This window comes from Colobus angolensis, unplaced genomic scaffold (assembly GCF_000951035.1).
Source record: "Colobus angolensis palliatus isolate OR3802 unplaced genomic scaffold, Cang.pa_1.0 Scaffold418, whole genome shotgun sequence".
Taxonomy (NCBI): domain Eukaryota; kingdom Metazoa; phylum Chordata; class Mammalia; order Primates; family Cercopithecidae; genus Colobus; species Colobus angolensis.
In genome coordinates, this window is record NW_012117577.1 from 254,811 (window position 1) to 273,789 (window position 18,979).

Below are 18,979 nucleotides of genomic sequence, written 5' to 3' on the forward strand. Positions count from 1 at the left end.
ATTGAAAATGGTCTCTCTCTCATATTTACTCTAGATGGGCTTGTTTAACTTCCGACCATCAGTACGCCCAGTTCCACTGGAAGTTCACATTCAGGGCTTTCCAGGTCAACATTACTGTCCTCGTATGGCTAGTATGAACAAGCCTGCATTTCAGGGTAAGCTTCAGATTCTTGGAATAAAATAGTAACCATTGTTTATGGTAGCTATCAGATGTCTTCTAATTGGTGTTGGTTTCTTTGAAAGGATGATACTGGTCCAGCGTCTACAAATATCTCAAACTGTCTCAAATGTTAAGGAATGCAAATGTATGTTAAATTACCTATTGAAATTTGGAGAGATTTCACAAATGGTAATGACTTTGTAGAAAAATAAAAGTATGTAATTTTAAAAAGTTATCAAAGTTTTCTTAATATTAATCAAAGTGTTTTTATGATAGTAGCTTGAACAAATGAGAAATGGAAGCTACAAGTCAAAAACATCTCATAATCATTTTTATGAGAAATCATAAAACTTAGAAATTTCAGTACTTTAGTACAGTGCTTCTGTTTTTAGTTTTTCCTCTTCTAACAAATTAGGCAAGCAAACAGGAAAGATTTAAGAATAGCACTCCGATTTTATTGAAACATGTTTTATTTGGGCTGCATAAAGAATATTTATTATATCAATTAAAAATAACCTCAAAAATAAATTCCCAAATGTGAACTGCTGTTGATCGTGTGGTGACAGTTGTGAGGTGACTTTTTAGCTGCTGTAATTAGCCTTATGACAGAAGCAAAGTATTGATTGTGAACTAGAGACCAATTTTGGCAGTTCAGATTATTTACACCTCCACAGAAGCATTGTACAAAATCACTAATGAACAATAAATCTGCCATGAGCTGTTCAGCCACACCTGTTCTTTCAGCAGCAAAAATCCATTAAATGTTGAGGGTTAAAGAAAGACAGAGATCCATTTATATTTATGTGTCCAAATGATACCAATATTGTACAAATATGTGTATTTTAAATGGTGTATCTCTAATATGATTTATCAAAAATTATCATTTACATTTGATGACATTCTGATAAACAATAAAAAGAATGAAAAATAAATGAGTTTATTTTTCATAACATATATTGTTGAAATTGTGTATATCTATATGGAATGGCTGCATACCATTGATGGAAAGGAAGCGTTTATGTTGTATAAATCAATAGTAAATAACTAAAATACTTACACTTCCGTAGATATGGTATCAGCACAGCAGCTATACTTATGTACTATTTATTATACCTGTAGTGATTACTATATTTCTTTGAGTTTAGAAATATGATTGTGTGATAGCTTTATTTCTCATAGTTAGAATGTAAATAAAGTCAAGGTCATGTCAACATTTCCATTATAAACCTTGTTTCCCATCCCATAAAAAGAAATTCTGCAGCTCACATTTCAAACAAGAAATTACAAAGCAGTTGAACTTTTTATATAAAATTTTTACATGTCTCTGACTGTTTTAAGAGAGTTGTGTAGACATAAATATATATTCTACTCGTGGCATCTTATCAGCTTTTTGGAGCCTATGTAAAGCAAAAAAAAAAAAAAAAAAAGAAAACTCATTTCAATATAAGCCAAGTGATTTATGTGGCTCTTTAATTATTTTTAAAGATTTGATGTACAAACTTGCCTTCAGTCTTGTTACTCTGGTTTGTGTTGACCAGAGTCATCTCATCTTCTTTGTGTTGACTACCATGTCCCATTACTCAGATACTCATTCAGGCATAGTATTCTCTTCAGCCCTCTTCTACATTCTCTTGTCTGCCCTTCTCACACATATGCTTTTAGAAAAACAGAGGGAAAACTTTCTTCTGATTTATCTCTTAACTTGTTTACTGGTACAAACTCTCTTGATTTTTCTATCACTGATAACAAAAATAAAAGGTACTTTTTGTGGTCTTTTTAGACATTTTCCATCACCTGGCAGGACTTGGTTTTCTCACCAGACCCCGGGACCAATTAACTCTGTAATATCACTGCTTAGGCAAACATAAATAGCTAAGAAACACAACTTAGTACAGAAAACTCAATCTAAGATTCAGTATCTATGTATAGCTCTTAATGGAGAGTCTCAATCTTTAAGTTTCTCCTTCCTTGGCAGCTCAGAATAGAACTTGGACCCAGCATAATTAAATCTTTTCTGAGGCAATATACTCTCTAGGTAGGGCCATCGACTTTTCTTTTCCTATTAATCTGTCTAATATGCTTCTAGGTCTGTGTAGTACCTGCAATAATGCCAGATTTCATGCCTAAATTGTTTCCATCATTAGTTTTCAGGTATCCATTTGATATCCTACTGAAATTCATATTCTGGGGTTGAGTAGCTCTCCATTTTATTTCCCACAACTTTTCAACAGCAATTAGAAGCCATTCTCCCGCCAAACCTGTTTTGATATTTGTCTCATCAAGACGTCAAACTCGTCTTACTGCTTTGGAATTGATCGCCTTCCTGGCTACTGAAGAAGATCCAAAACAGTGGTTAAACATGGATGAAAGAGAGGTAAGCACCATCTTTTATCTTCTACTACTTATACGTTTCAGGTTATATTGTATTAGAGTGAACATTAAGTATGTAATTATATTATAGGGAAAGAATAAATCCTTAATACTGCCACCTTACCACACTATTAATATTCTGATATAGTTTGTTCTAGTATAGTCCCACTTAATGTTTATTTTGTATATTTGTATTTATATCTTTTTCCTTTAACATTATCACCTATGTATGTTGTAACATTCAACCATTTTCATATTCTTTGAGTATTCACTGCCCTCACTGAAGTTAAAATCAATTTTGCAAAGTTTGGATTTTTAAAAATATATAATAATCTTTTTTTAATTTTAGGAAGCACTAACATATAAAAATTTAAAACCTGCTTTATCGTTTCCCTAAGTAATAGCCACGAGTAAAATTTTAAGTTACAATTTTTGTGTCTATGCAGTTATATTCCATTACGCAACTATTTCGTAGTGGTTTTCTCCTGTAATTTAATAATCATGCATCTTTATTACTGTAGATTTTTCTCTGTTTAAAATTATATTCTCAGTATAGAGTTCTAAAAATAAAATTAGTGGGTCAAATGATGTGAATATTTTTACAGCTTTTTCAGGTACACTGCTAATTACTTTCCAAAAGAACTGTACTTATTGGCGTCATCACCACTGATGTATGAATTATCAAAAGTGTATGATAGTAACAGTTTTACTGCATCCTCATTTGTTGCAACTTATTGATACATTATAGATAAAATATTATCTTAATGTATGCCTTGATTTTTGTATGGTTGAACATTTTTTTTCATATATTTACTAGTTGTCTTCTTTTTTCCTTGTTGCCTCTTCATTTCTTTTGGTCTTTCATCTATTCCAGTACAGCATTTATTTTGTAGGTTTGTGTGAGAGATTTGCCAAATTTAGAAAAATATATACATATATAAAATTTTATATATTACTTTTCTCCATATGTATGTATTTCTATACATATATACATATTAATCTTTCGCCTGCTGTATTAGGTAACTTTGCTAGTTTATTGCTTGTCTTTTTATCGTGGTGTCTTTTCACAAATAGAAGACTTTGCATTTTATGCAATCTAGTTTGTTAGTATGGTCCTTTTTGATTCTTTATACTACATCTAAATATAGATATTCCTCCTCCTCTCTATAGATTTAATATATAGTGATTGTTCTTTGTTACACTTTTCCAGTTTTGAAAAATATTTTCCTAAATGGAGTTACAATGAAAACAGATGAAATCAGCAGCATAATTGTTGAGTTGTGATCTCGCCACCTACCCTCTTCCGTGTTCCCACTTTGTAATCTCATGCAGGCTAAAGAAGAGCAGTGCTCTTCAGTATCAGTAAAAAACAATGTTCCGAACCCACTGGTGTCCAGGATTAACAGTTTGCATATTTCTCCCCTTCTACTTCTCATAACTCATTTAGAGTTAGTAGGACCGTTGGATAGTACTCTATATCTTACATTATTGTGTAATGGTTAACTGATATTTCAGAATGGTTTTGCTTAGTTCCATAAATGACCTTATTCACGAACAGACTCATAAATTAGCTTAATATGCGGACTATCAAAGGACTGCTTGAAGTAGAGTAATAGCGATCATTTTATCTTTTAAATTTTATCTTTGTTTACTTAATGTTACTTGTATGGATATACCAGATATTTAAGAAACTAATTTATGTTCAAAATAATGTTGTTAAAAGATTTTTTTATCCTGTATTGTTTAATTGATATCTGAATAATCATCCTATTGTGTCTAAAGCAGTGTCATAACTTAGGAGAGAAATGATGAAAAATAGATGTACAAAATATTGATGACTCAGTTTATATGCAGTATCTCTCTAGGCTTAATTTTATTTTATATGTTATCCTAAAAGTCTTCCAAATGGACACTTTTCTTTGAAGTCAAGATACAATGTACAAACCTACTAAACACACTTTGGGATGTTTGCTTATAGTATATAGACATTGTGCATTTAGCACATATGTGACTCACATTAACTTCAAATGTGAACCTCATGTGCTAATATCAGGTATATATATATCACTTCCACTGTGATTAACTTTTTTAACTTTCACATTAACTTCAAATGTGAACCTCATGTGCTAATATCAGGTATATATATATCACTTCCACTGTGTTTCTTTTTATTATTATTATTTTAATGTATGAGACCTAAAGAATTGTAGATAGCTCAGACATTGTGTAGAATTACGTATCTGTTTCATATTTTTTTTGATCAGCAGAAAACTATCAACAAGGCTAGGTAGAAACTATAGAATATACTCTCGTGGTTTCTACTGTTGTAGATTTTCACTGCTAAAATAGAACACCTAGAAAACATTTTGTATGTGTATAAAATGTTTATTATAAATTTATTGTATTAACAAATATTTGTTATAACTGTATTATTTTTATATTTTTTTCTTCAACTTTTAAGTTCTGGGTGGGGTATATAAATAGGATATGCAGGTTTGTTACATAGGTGTATTAGTCCGTTTTCATACTGCTATAAAGAACTACCCAAGACTGGGTAATTTATAAAGGAAAGAGGTTTAACTGACTCACAGTTCAGCCTGGCTGGGGGGGATTCAGGAAACTTACAATCATGGTGGAAGAGGAAGGGGAAGCAAGACCCCTACCTCACAAGGCAGCAGGTAGTGGAAGTACTGAGCGAAAGGGAAGAGCCCCTTATAAAACCATCAGATCTTGTGAGAACTCACTCACTATCACAAGAACAGCGTGGGGGAAACGGCCCTCATGATTCAATTACCTCCACCTGGTCTCTCCCTTGACATGTGGGGATTATGGAGATTACAGTTAAAGATGAGATTTGGGTGAGGGTCACTAAGACCAACCATATCAATAAGTAAACTTGTGCCAGGATGGTTTGCTTCACAGATCAATCCATCACCTAGGTATTAAGCCCAGCATCCGTTAGCTATTCTTCTGATATTCTCCCTCCCACCATCCCCAAGAGGCCCCAGTGTATGTTGTTCCCTCCATGTGTCCATGTGTTCTCATTGTTCAGCTCCCACTTATAAGTGAGAGCATGGGGTGTTTGGTTTTCTGTTCCTGCACTAGTTTGCTGAGAATAACAGCTTCCACCTCCATCCATGCCCCTGCAAAGGACATGATCTCATTTCTTTTCATGGCTGCATGGTATTCCATGGTGTATATGTACCACATTTTCTTTATCCAGTCTATCACTGATGGGCATTTGGGTTGCCTTTGCTATTGTGAATAGTGCTACAGTGAACATACATGTGCATGTATCTTTATAATAGAATGATTTCTATTCCTTTGGGTATATGCCCAGTAATGGGATTTCTAGGTCAGATGGTATTTCTGCCTCTAGATCCTTGTGGAACTGCCACACTGTCTTCCACAATGGTCGAACTAATTTACATTCCCACCAACAGTGTAAAAGTGTTACTTTTTCTCCACAACTTTGCCTGCATCTCTTATTTCTGGACTTTTTCATAACTGCCATTCTGACTGATGTGAGATGGTACCTCACTATGGTTTTGATTTGCATTTCTCTAATGATCAGTGATGCTGAGCCTTTTTTCTTGTGTTTCTTGGCCCCCTGAATGTCTTCTTTTGAGAAGTATCTGTTCATATCCTTTGCTCACTTTTTAATGGGGTTTCTTTTTTCTTGTAAATTTGTTTAAGTTCCTTGTAGATTCTGGAAATTAAATTTGTTGATTTTATTATTGTATTTATTAACGTAAGTATTTGTTATAAATGTACTGTTTATTTAAATGTAGTATAAAATAGGACAACTAGATGTCATTTCCAGACATTTTGTTTCACCACGTCCATCTCAAGAATAAGGCAAACTGTGCTTTGTTCTACTACTGACTCTAAAAGCAATCACCTTTAAAATGAAAATTTCAGAGGGTTTACAATTGATGACTATGTAAATTCAGTGTGATTATACTGAAGCATACTGTAAAGCAGGTGTTTTAGTTGTTGAACCCCTAAATAATTAGCCCTAAATAATAATAGGAGAACTTTTTAACATTTTAATCTTTGTGTGGGTTACTTTCTGTAATATTCTGGGCAGGAGGCTTAGCGGTTGCTTCCATTGCTGCTCCTTGTGTAGTGTTAAATTGATGTTCTGTGGCAGGACATGGGTAATTGGTTAAGACTCCAGTGTTGACAACTTGAGCATTCAGAGGAAGCACAGCAACAGTTATCCTGGCAACTATGAAACAGTGTGTCTGGCATAGAACAGCATTCAAATTATTCTGCTGTTGAATGATCTTAAGTCAGGAACTGTCTATAGATATTTGGGCTGGGGGCATGGAGAATAAAGAAAGCTAGGGTAAATCACAAGAGGCTAGAGAGAGAATATGAATAAGAAGAGCATATGTGTTCTCATTAATTTATTGGCAAAGGCAAAAAGAGTTATTCATCTATCTTCTTAATCCAGTATAGTTTCAAAGCATTAGGAAGCAGAAAGACACCTTCAAGTGTATCATTGATGTAAAATTATACTGCGTCAGGAAACCCCAAAGGAAATACCTTTCCATATTATCATTAGGAATCCTTATTGCAGTGGTTTCAAAAATTTGTGGATATATGCTACCATGTGACCTGGATTCTGCTACTTCTGCTACTAACCTCAAACTGTTATTGGGTCTTTGCATCACTCTCTCAAGCTTCAAGTCAAAACAGAAAGAGTTGAATGCCTGAGTTTCCATCTCTGGCATGCAGCAGAAAAAAGGAATCTTCTCCCTTCTTTGACTTTTGTTATAGGAGGTGACATTCAGATACTGGCTGCCCATAAACAACAAAGGTCCACTATGGCCCTTTCACTCCACAATATCATACATACACTATTTTTCCTATACCTACACTTAATTTAAATAATTTTTTCTGGCAATGCAAGTCTCTTTCATTAAACCCAAATCCACTCATCCCTCTCCAAGGAAAGACAACTAAAAATTTCATCAAGTCCATTTAGCACTTAGTCCTGGATCTCTTGCTTATATCTAGCCACCCTCTAGTTATTTTGCAAGCCCATCTCAATATTCTCTAGTCAGTGGACTAGAGTATAAAGTTACAACTAACCATGCTGTATTCAACAGTAAAAGAGAGTTAAAATATGTTAGTTAAAAGAGGTTGATATGTAAGATAGTAAGGGAAAAAGATTAGAGACCACTATGTATTTCTGCAACTAGTCAGGGGGCCAAATAGATATTTATGATTCGTTTTCTCTACCATACATCCTCTGTACATTTTTTCTTCAACCAGTCACTAAGCTAATCAAGACTGTTTATCCAGTGGAGTGACCAAAAGCATACATTCCTGATAGATTGAAAATTGCAAATTTATATATATTTAATATATAGAATTGTGAAATCTTAATTTTTCAAATGGATACAGTAGTGTCAGATTTATTTACTGTCTATTCAAATTTCTCTCCCCTTATTATAAGACAATAGCCCAATTTCTTCATCAGGATCAGTTTCCCAGAGTATCCTGAGACCAGATTTTGTTTGTTCGTCCAAGAACCTGAGAGCCTGAAGTAGTCATATGGCTGTTTCAATTTCCAAGTAAACTGTTAATCCTTTGGATAATAAGCCTCCAAAGTAGCAAAGCTAGAGTTATAGGGAAGAGAAGCAAAAGTTTTCAAGTGGTTTCTTACCTATGATTTCAAAAGACATCCATACACCTTGAGTACTTGGTTCCTGGAACCGTATATTCTGGTAGTAGAACAAATAGCATCATTGATGATTACTAGTTCAGAGGCTACACCTCATCCTACAGGATAGTACCCCAACATTTCCTGGGTATTCCCTCCCAGCTGCCATTCTGAATCTTTAATCTATAAAATCAGCTCTTTCTATTAATGAGAACATAATAAGACCAGTGCATTCAATGGCATCATCCCATTGTCTTACCTTTTCCTTTATGAAGTGAGTTCCTCAGTCAGAAACATTATTATACAGGGTATTGTCATATGTATAAGGCATTCAGTAATTCTACCCTTGAGGCTACTGGCAGAACCATGTTTGGTAGGAAAAGAGAATTAAAATCCAAAGTAAGTACCTGTTCTTACAGAGATGAATACGTGTCTCCTCAATGATAGAGAAGGTCCAGTATAATCTTCTCACCACCAGATAACTGTCTGGTGCCAGGGGTAAGATACCTTATTACAGGCCCAGTGTTTCTACTGGTGACATGTTAGGCACTGAGCAGTGGCAATAGCTGGGCCTTCATGAGGAAAAGGAAGTTTGTGTTTCACCCATGCATAATTTTCATCTCTTTCACTTTGGCCGTTGAGTACATGAACCTATTGCATAAAACTGTGGCCTAGGAAGGAGGCTGTCCAATATCCTAAGAGGTGGTTATTTTGCCCATTTGATCATTACTATCGTATTGCACAGTGCTCTTAACTTTTTGTCATGAATCTTCATGAAATACAGGTAGCCTTTTATTCTGGCACTGTTCTAAGAGTTCATCCACCTAAAACTTCTGCCTTTCTTGTCCTCCAGTAATACTCTTGCCAAACTCCTTACTATCTGGCTAATCCAGTTAACTTCAGGACAAAATGTGAATCATCTACTTGCATGATCTCTACTTTCCAGTAAAGTGACAGTGAAATACTCAGTTTATGATCAACAGCTTTCATTGCAAAATCAACTGGTATCACATAGTCGGGCACTCAGTCTTCTTTCGCTTCTTACTTCCCCAAAATATCCATAAAAATAGCAGTCCTCTAATTCGAAGCTGTAGACAGCCCTTCCCAGAATTTGTATTCATTTCTTAAAACAGTAGTTCGATTTTGGACATGTTAGTTTGCATATCCAAGACTTTCGAGTGGAGATTTCAAGGCAATTAGATACAAGTCTGTGAGACGCACAGAAACTGTGAAATGAACATATGAACATGGATGCATCAGCGTGGAGGCAACCCTTAAACCCAGGTGAGCACGTGAGACTCTCAGGCAGAGTGTGGAGAAACAGAGGGCAGGCCCTGAGGGAATCTCTTAGTGTGAGCTGAGATAGAAAATGAGGAACTGGCACAGGTCACCGAGAATGTGATGCCAGTATGGTAAGACAGTGTCCTAAAACACTGTAGAAGAGTAGGTTCTGTGAAGGAAGGAGTGCTTGGCTATATCAAATGTGAATGGGAGTTGAGTGGAGAAGAGCAGAGAAACACCCATGGGGTTTATCATTTGAAGGTGTTGGATGAACTTGGCAGTCAGTGACATGTGAACAGAAGCAGTTTGGAATGGACTGAGGAGCAAATGAGGGGGGCGAGGAGGTGAAAATGGAAGCAAATAGTGTATACAACTTCTAGAAGTTCTACTGTGTAATTTAATTAATATTATAATTTAACATCTAGCAAATATGATCTGTCAGCTTCCACCCAATATTCTGCAGTCTGGTCCTGTATTTCAAGGAAAACAGTGCTACGATCTGGATAGTTGCCAACCAGCACTAACAGATGAAAGAACGGAGGGAAGGCCTTTTCTTTCTGAGTGAATCTGTGGATTGAAAGCTCAGAATACTGGGCCAGGCGCGGTGGCTCACGCCTGTAATCCCAGCACTTTGGGAGGCCAAGGCAGGCGGATCACTTGAGGTCAAGAGTTCAAGACCAGCCTGGCCAACATGGTGAAACCCCATCTCTACTAAAAAAAATACAAAAATTAGCTGAGCATGGTGGCATATGCCTGTAATCCCAGCTACCTGGGAGGCTGAAGCACGAGAATCGTTTGAACCCAGGAGGTGGAGATAGCAGTGAGCCAAGACCGCGCCACTGCACTCCAGCCTGGGTGACAGAGCAAGACTCTGTCTCAACAACAACAACGAAAACAACAACAACAAATAAAAAAAACTACACAACAAAAAAAGCTCAGAATACTGCCTTTAGATGAGATTCTTTTTCTGGGGTGGGAAAGCAGGATGCTGGCTGAAGATTAGACTTCATTCTTTAGTATTGCTTACATTATTTCCCTTAACTCCTCTGTGTATCTTGCCAGTTAACAGCAGGGCTGCCCCTTTCTTCTGCCACACTGTTAATAAGATCCAGTTAGCTAAAAGAATACAGCAAAGAGAACTCGCTATTCACTTTTGTCCTTACAAGTAGAAATAAATTAGGATTCTGCAAGGCCTTTTGCCATGAATGTTTTAAGTTGTGCTGTAAAGTCTACAACATCATCCAAAGGTAGGTGGGGGAAAAAAATCTGAAACAGGAAAGGTAAGAGCTTTCTGACTGGAGCAAACCATGGAAAAAATCCAGGTAGAGGTAATATGAAAATTAGAAGGGTATGGGAGATAAGAGTTCCCTGGAACAAGGAACAGCAGTATAGTTAATCCTTGTTAATTCAAATTAATTGGCTAGAAGACTCTTCTAAATTATACAGAACATTATTTTTTGAATGTGTCAATTATAATTTTACATGATGCTTTAAAGTGAATTTATGAAAACTATAATGCAGGTGCATAGGAAGAACACTTTCATGAAAAGTGAGATTGATAGTGTTTTCACAGCTTAATACTAAAGTGTTTTTAGATAATAGAGCAGTTTATCATTTTAAGCTAAACATAATCCACCTAATCTCATTACAAGTAAAATATTAGTAGACCTACAGAGATGAACTATAGTTTTGCTTTACTCAAAATTATCCTAAGTTCAGATTTGGTGGGAATTCTACTAATTACATTTTACTGTAGTTTTCTTTGATTAATTTGCCTGTTCATTCAACATATAGGTAGATATTGGCCTCTTCTTTTGTAGGTAAGAAGTTAGTACTAGACATTGAAGATGGATTTTGAAATTGTTTTAAATCAGAAATTAAGTTGAATTTAATGCAGGGTAACATTATTTCTAACTCAAAGGACCTGTTTTTTATAGAACCAAAATAAATTTAGCACATGGTACAAAATTCCCACCCCAAGTGCTTTCTGTTTTATCAAGCCTCATACCTCTAAATGACTGACCAGTAAAAAAACTATTAAGCTGAGAATATGAAGTGTCAAGCAAGCATTATCTGCAGATTTGCTGAGCATTGGATGTTTGAAACCAGCTGGGCCTTGTGAAATATTTCTGCAATTTAGAGCAGCTAGTCAGTATCCTTGAGTTACAATATAGGAGGCCGTTCTATTTTATTTTGCCTTAGTTGGTAGCATGCATATCCTATTGAAGAAGGAGGCAAAATATATCAGTTATCACTAAGCATAATAGTAGTTTACTTTTACTAAACTAAGTATTAAGTGATGTCTTTATATAGAGTACTTTAGAATTCATTCAAGTTTATATAATCACATTTTATCATGAATTCTCAAAAGGTAGTTTTTATTATCCCAGTTTTATAGATGCAAAAACTTAAATTAGAAGGATTAAGTGATTGTCCAGATCACTTGCCGCAAGCAAGCAAGTGGCAGCTTAGGAACTCAAAACAGGGTAGCTGACCTAGAGTCTGTGTTATTTTAATCTGCCATACAGTAATTGGAATCAGTGACAACAATATCAAATAGAAAAGATGGAAAAGTCATGGTGGGGGTGGAGGTAATTTGATGGGAACAAAAGTGCAATAAAAATAAAGAAAAACCAGTAGCTGGGCTGGGCACAGTGGCTCATGCCTGTAATCCCAGCACTTCAGGAGGCCGAGGTAGGTGGATCACCTGAGGTCAGGATTTCAAGACAAGCCTGGCCTGGGTGTGGTAGTACGCACCTGTAGTCCCAGCTACTCGAGAGGCTGAGGCAAGAGGATCACCTGAGCCTGGGAGGCAGAGATTGCAGTGAGCCAAGATCATGCCACTGCACTCCAACCTGGACGACAGAGGGAGACTATCTCAAATTTTTTTTTAAAAGAAAAGGAAAAAAAAAAAGAAAAATCAGTAGCTGAAATAACAAACGAGCAACCAACAGGAGCTGTGGCATTCTCAATCATGAGGTAGTTGAAAAAGGTAATATTTTAGTTTAAAAAAGAAAATAATTTTAGATATTCTTCATTTATAGGCATAGAAGTGGGAAATATTCAAATAATAAAGAAAAAATAGATTTATAAATCATCTACATAGTTTTCCAGCTGTGAGTTGAATACATTACTCATTTCAAATCTTATTTGTTTTCTGCATATAGTCTAAAACAATGGGGCTCAGCCTTAAGCCTGATTAATAATATTAATACTTTCAGTAGTTAACTGAATATCCCTCTTATTCATGTAGTGATTAGAGGGTGGCATTGTGCTTGAGAGCATGGACTGGAGCCAGTCTTCTTGGTCAATACTGACTTCCTGTTACAAGCTATGTGGCCTTGGTAGGAGTAATCTCTGAGCGCCATCTCTTCAACTATAAAAGAGAATATTAAGAAACCCATCCTTATATGTTGTGAGGATTACATGTGTTAATACGTTTAACATACTGAAACTTAGTTAAATGTTTAATAAATGTTAACTGTTATTACTGTGATAGTGTAGCAACATGAAATTATACCTTATAAACAGGTTCTTTTTGTTGAGAGCTGTGGTAAAATCTGATCTTATATTTATACCTTTTTACCTGTGATCCTTCACAAATTTAATTCATGTTAAGATCATAATTACCCGTTTAACAATATACTACTTTAGGAAATTTTATAATGTCCCTTTCATTACCTTTATCTGCATTTTTTAAGTTTTTCAATATATGGAAATGCTACGTATGAGTTAGAATCAGAATTCTTCAACAATGGAAATAAAGATAAAAGTTATAATCAGAAATAAATATGAAGTGCATACACTGGAATTTCCTCCCAACAGCATGGCAAATTAAATTAAAGACATGAATAAGAAAAAATATTTAATATGTTACCCTACAACCCAGTTTTGATACTGCTTTTATTAAGAATTAGGCCAAGTGCAAGGGACATAAATAGACATTTTTCAAAAGAAGATGTACAAATGACCAACAAGTATATGAAAAAATGCTCAACATCACTAGTCATCAGAAAAATGCAAACTAAAACCACAATGGGATATTATTTTACCCCAATCAGAATGGCTATTATCATCTATGAGGATGCAGAGGTAAGGGAACTCTTACTGTTGGTGGGAGTGTAAATTAGAACAATGTCTATGGAAAATAGTCTGGAGATTTCTCAGAAAACTAAAAATAGAGCTACCATTCCATCCAGCAGTTTTACTACTAGATGTCTACCCAAAGAAAAGAAATAAGTATATCAAAAAGATACCTGCACTCATATATTTATTGCAGCACTATTCATAATAGCGAAGATAGGAATCAACCTAAGTATCCATCAATAAATGATTGGATAAAGAAAATGTAATATATACAAAATAGAATACTATTCAGCCATAAAAAAGAATGAAATCACATCTTCTGCATCAGCATGGGTGGAACTATAGGTCATTATCATAAGTGAAACAAGCCAGACACAGAAAGCCAAATATTGCATGTTCTCACTCACAAGTGGGTGATAAAAAAAAATGTATACAAATGGATGTAGAGAGGAGAATTATATACAATGGAGCCTTGGAAGGGTGACAGAGTGGAAGGGAGGTAGATGATGAGTAATTACTTAATGGGTACAAAGTACCCAATTCAGGTAATGGGTACCCTGAAAGCCCTGACTTGACCACTACACAATCTAGACATGTAATAAGATTCTGCTTGTACCCCTCCCTCAAAAAATATTTTAAGACAAATGTAAGTATGCTTTCCTAAAAAAAAAAAAAAAAAAAAAGGAAAGAAAGATAAAAAGAATTAGGCCAAACTAAAAAGCAAACATTGAAAATGGTATTGTGTTTATTTGGAAAAATAGCAAAGATTTAGCTGTTATTGTCTGTATTTCATTTGTACATTTAGTTTGCATTTAACTTACATATTTACTTCACATGTAATTTAATCACGTATAAATATATATATTGAAAATATGATTAGTCATTTTGAAGTATGCTTGTCTTTGAGCGTCAGAGCAAGGGAGTGTAAATTTTGGGAGTATTGATAAAGTTTAGAAACTATTCTTTTTAATTCATTTATTTCTTGAATTCTTTTTTATTAGTGTATCAGTAGAATGCTCTAAAATATTTCATTGTTTTTCTTCCTTCAGTGTATGGGGTTTATCATACAGATTTGTATTAAAAGAAATTAACATTTGGTGATTATAAGGAAATGTTTTCATTTCATTTAACATCTGTACCAGATACGATAGATTTAATTATTTTTATTTAAAAAAACTCTTTGTAACTTTTATGATTCTTCTGTGGTACATCTTTTATTGAGCATTTTAGACAATTGATAAGCATTATTCAGTGGCATATGGTCTGAGTCTGACATGCTTTGAAAAGAGTATAGAGTTCTGATAATGAGGATTCTGTGAAAATGAGAAAACCAGCACAACAGATACGCTTTGAGAAAGTATGGGTTTTAGCATCTTGAAACAATATATCACACTCAAAAGGACAGAATCAGGCTGCACAATCTGTTAGCTCATTCTTGTCCAATCTGGTCTCCTTCTTTCTTTTGGAGCCAACGTTGTCATCAACTCACTGAATTATATTCTGACTGGAATGTATTTCAGGCACAGAGTAATGTATCTACTTAAATGGAATCTATCTTTCTACAAAAGCTTTTGAGTATAATAAATATAAAATGTAAAAAAATTCTATTAAGTTAAAGTAAATGGTTCAACAGTTTACATATGTGCCTCCTCCCCCCAACCTTAAGAAAAAGATCACTACCTAGAATAACATAGATCTGTTTTTCTTTTATGTATATTATGGAATAATTTTTTTTAATAATCAGGTAGTCAGACATATTTCAAAGGCTGAACACATTACAACAAATATTAGTTGAACAAAAATGAACTATAAAAGTAAATCTTTATCATTTTTTTGTTTTTTTTTTTTTTTTTTTTTTCTATAGCAACCCTTCTTAACAAGAATTAAGCCTTAATGTACTAAGGTATCCATTTTATGTATAAAATAAACTTCCCTCCATCTAGAAAAGTACTAGCTATCACTGGGAAAATTGAGAAGATGGTAACCCAAGTATTTTTTATGGGGGTTAATTCTCGGATGGAACCAGGGCTAAGAAAATATATTCTTTATTATTCAAAATCACTGGATCTTTCTATTTGAAATATACTCGGTTGTATAAATGAATTGAGTGTTATATGAAGACTATATTACTTTATATAAAGGATTAAATGTGATAATCTTTGTAAAGTGATAAACACAATGCCTGGCATATTATAAGTGCTCAACAAATTTTACCTATTATTATCTTTTAAACTTTAATTATCCTGAGTTTCTGAATACTTTTGCTTGTCTTATGATGTTTTGATCAAGATGAAACTTATTTTTAAGTACAGTAACAAAGATGTATATAATCCAAAAATTATATTTTCAAATTTGTATAGGCTTTCCTAGTAGTATTTTTTGCTTAATGATTAACAGCTATAAATTTTGCTTTTTATGATGTTCAAATAATTTGGAATTCATCCAGAGAAACCATGTAATAAATGAAGTTGTGTGTGTGTGTGATTGTCTTCATGAGGATGTTAAGTCTTTGCCAGTTGGGATAAGCAAACAGCTCTCTTTACTGCATTGATTTATGTGAAAGTGGGGGCTAGGAGATTGAGAAACAGTTAGCCGCCTTCCCTGGTGCAAAAGACAGGATATTAATGCCTCACCAGACCTTCTGCCAGAGGATTCTTTAGCTTTCCTATGGCAAATGATACATTACGGTTTGGGTGTGATTGGCATTGCCATGGGGCACCATAAATTACACAAGTTATACTTATGTAAGTTTAAAAGTGAAAAAAAAAATTTCTCAGACTAATTATTAGAACAAGGACACCAGTGAATTAGTTTCTTGTAGTGTAAATTGAAGGTATTTTATGCTGTGAACTATTGAACAAAAAATGGGTAATAAGTTGTCAAATGAGAAAACCTAACGTAGTTTATGAGACAAGACAAGCACCTTTCCTTATATCGTGCATTTGTGTCAGCTTACATATCCTGTGCTAATTTTAAGGTAAAGTGGATTCATATTAACACATTTCTATATTCCTCCATAACAGTTCATAAAGTAAATAATACAAGAATACTAGGTGGCCAAACAGAATGAACTACTTATACATGAACTATTTATACATTGCATTCAGTTCAGTGAAAGTTGATAAATAACATTTCTTATGTGTATGTCATTAAAATATCACCTAGTTGGTATAGTACTTTCTAAATACATTAGTAATTACTATAAAGCTAAACTTTATTGTCCTATTTTATGGATTATTATAAGTGTAAAACAGCTTGCTTCCATATTAAAAAAACTGAGAAAATTTTTCTGACTAGTGAAAATAAAATGAACAACAAAGCAGTTGGAATGTTTCATTATATGGATATTTTGGTCATACATTTTTACTAAACTGCAGCAGCAGCGATAATTTCTCAAGCTGGGGATTTTGTGATCAACTTATTGATTTATGCACATAAAAGATATTAAGTGTATTGCAAACATACTTGTATACATATATTAGAGGTTGCTAATAGAAGAAAAAAAGGAAATAAGATCTGAAGAAATTGTTACTTTTTTATACTTCTATCTTAGGCATATAAAAATTATACATTTACTACTTTCAAGTTACTTCTTCCCTGTTGCTTACTGTTGGAATGTGGTGGTGAAACTTTAGAGATGTATCCTTCTTTTCAGTGCTCGTGTCTTCTCAAATCACTTGGTCTTTACATTATTCTCCTCATGGAGTTTCCCAGAAAGCACTTCCTCATGCTGCGCCTTGTGTTATCCTCTGCTTCAAGGACAGAGAACTATCTGAAACAAAGAAACTGGGCTTTCTTTTTTTCTTCTTCTTTTTTTGTGAGACAGAATCTAGCTCTGTTGCCCAGGCTGGAATACACTGGCATGAGCTAAGCTCGCTGCAACCTCTACATCCCAGGTTCAAGCGATTCTCCTGTCTCAGCCTCCTCAGTAGCTAGGGTTACAGGCATGCACCACCATGCCCAGCTAATTTTTGTATTTTTAATAGAGATGAGGTTTCTCCATGTTGGCCAGGCTAGTCTCGATCTCCTGACCTCAAACCTTACATGATCCACCCACCTTGGCCTCCCGAAGTGCTGGGATTATAGGTTGGAGCCACCACACCCAGCCACAACTATTTAGTTCTTTACAAGAAATTTTGTGGCCGGGCGCGGTGGCTCAAGCCTGTAATCCCAGCACTTTGGGAGGCCGAGACGGGCGGCTCACGAGGTCAGGAGATCGAGACCATCCTGGCTAACACGGTGAAACCCCGTCTCTACTAAAAATACAAAAACTAGCCGGGCGAGGTGGCGGGCGCCTGTAGTCCCAGCTACTGGGGAGGCTGAGGCAGGAGAATGGCGTAAACCCAGGAGGTGGAGCTTGCAGTGAGCTGAGATCTGGCCACTGCACTCCAGCCCGGGCGACAGAGCGAGACTCCGCTTCAAAAAAAAAAAAAAAAAAAATTTGTAAAAAAATAAGGTTTGCTCTTTCAAATTTGTGTTAGTTTAAGTATTTTCCATGTAGAATGGAAAGTGATAGAATATTCAGAGAGCATTTATACAACATGAATTTCAAAAACCATTTAGACATATGACAGCTTAGTGAGCTAAACTGAGGCTGGAAATGTTTAAAAATGTAAAAATTGTAATGTATAAAAATTGTGAATATAATACATGGAGCGTTTAAAGTAAGATGAGGAATTATTTAACCTATATTGCTGGAATAATTGGTTAATTATTTAGGAAAAATAAACTTAGAGTTCTACCATAGTTTCTATACAAAAATAAATTACAAGAGAATTATTTAAATTTAAAAAATAAAAATATAACAGAAGTTGAAGAAATGGGGAAATATGTATGTATATATTTAGGAAAAGTTTTCTGAGCAACAAAACATAAGAGATCAATTTGCAATTTTAGGTCTATAAAGTTAAAGCATAATTAAAATGAAGTGCAAATAAAAAACTGGGGGCAAAAATATTTATAGCGTATGACGGACAAGGGGTTAATACCATTCATATATTAAAAAAGATCACAAGCCAATTAGAAAAAAAAAGACTATCACATCGACTTAAAAAATTAAAAGGTAAATTGTAAAAGAAAACAGCCAATAAATATAAAAAACGTTTAGCTGTACTATTGATCAAAGATAAGAAGTAAACAAAAATACACCAGTTATAGAGTTTTGAGAATATAGTAACATTGAGATGCTAATAGGTTTCTAGTTGTGTGCCTCTCCTGAAAACAATTTTTAAATAGGTATATGTATCCTTTTATCATTACTAAATTTACATATAGGATGAATAATAGTATTTACTATTATAGGGCTTTAGGGAAGATTAGATGCATGTATAAGATTACTGTTATTATTTCAAATTTACATTTAAAGAAACAGGCCCAGTAAGGTTATGTGACTTTTTCAGGGCTGATAA

General features: G+C 34.5%; 1 protein-coding gene across 1 annotated transcript in view; it reads left to right on the plus strand.

The window, feature by feature from the left end:
• The window catches only part of ASCC3 (activating signal cointegrator 1 complex subunit 3), a 367,201-nt gene that overhangs the window by 247,130 nt on the left and 101,092 nt on the right, over positions 1-18,979 (plus strand). The window contains exons 28-29 of the mRNA XM_011956428.1: positions 35-155; positions 2,392-2,534. Of these exons, the coding sequence (XP_011811818.1) occupies positions 35-155; positions 2,392-2,534 (264 nt within the window). The remainder of the gene's footprint in view (positions 1-34; positions 156-2,391; positions 2,535-18,979) is intronic.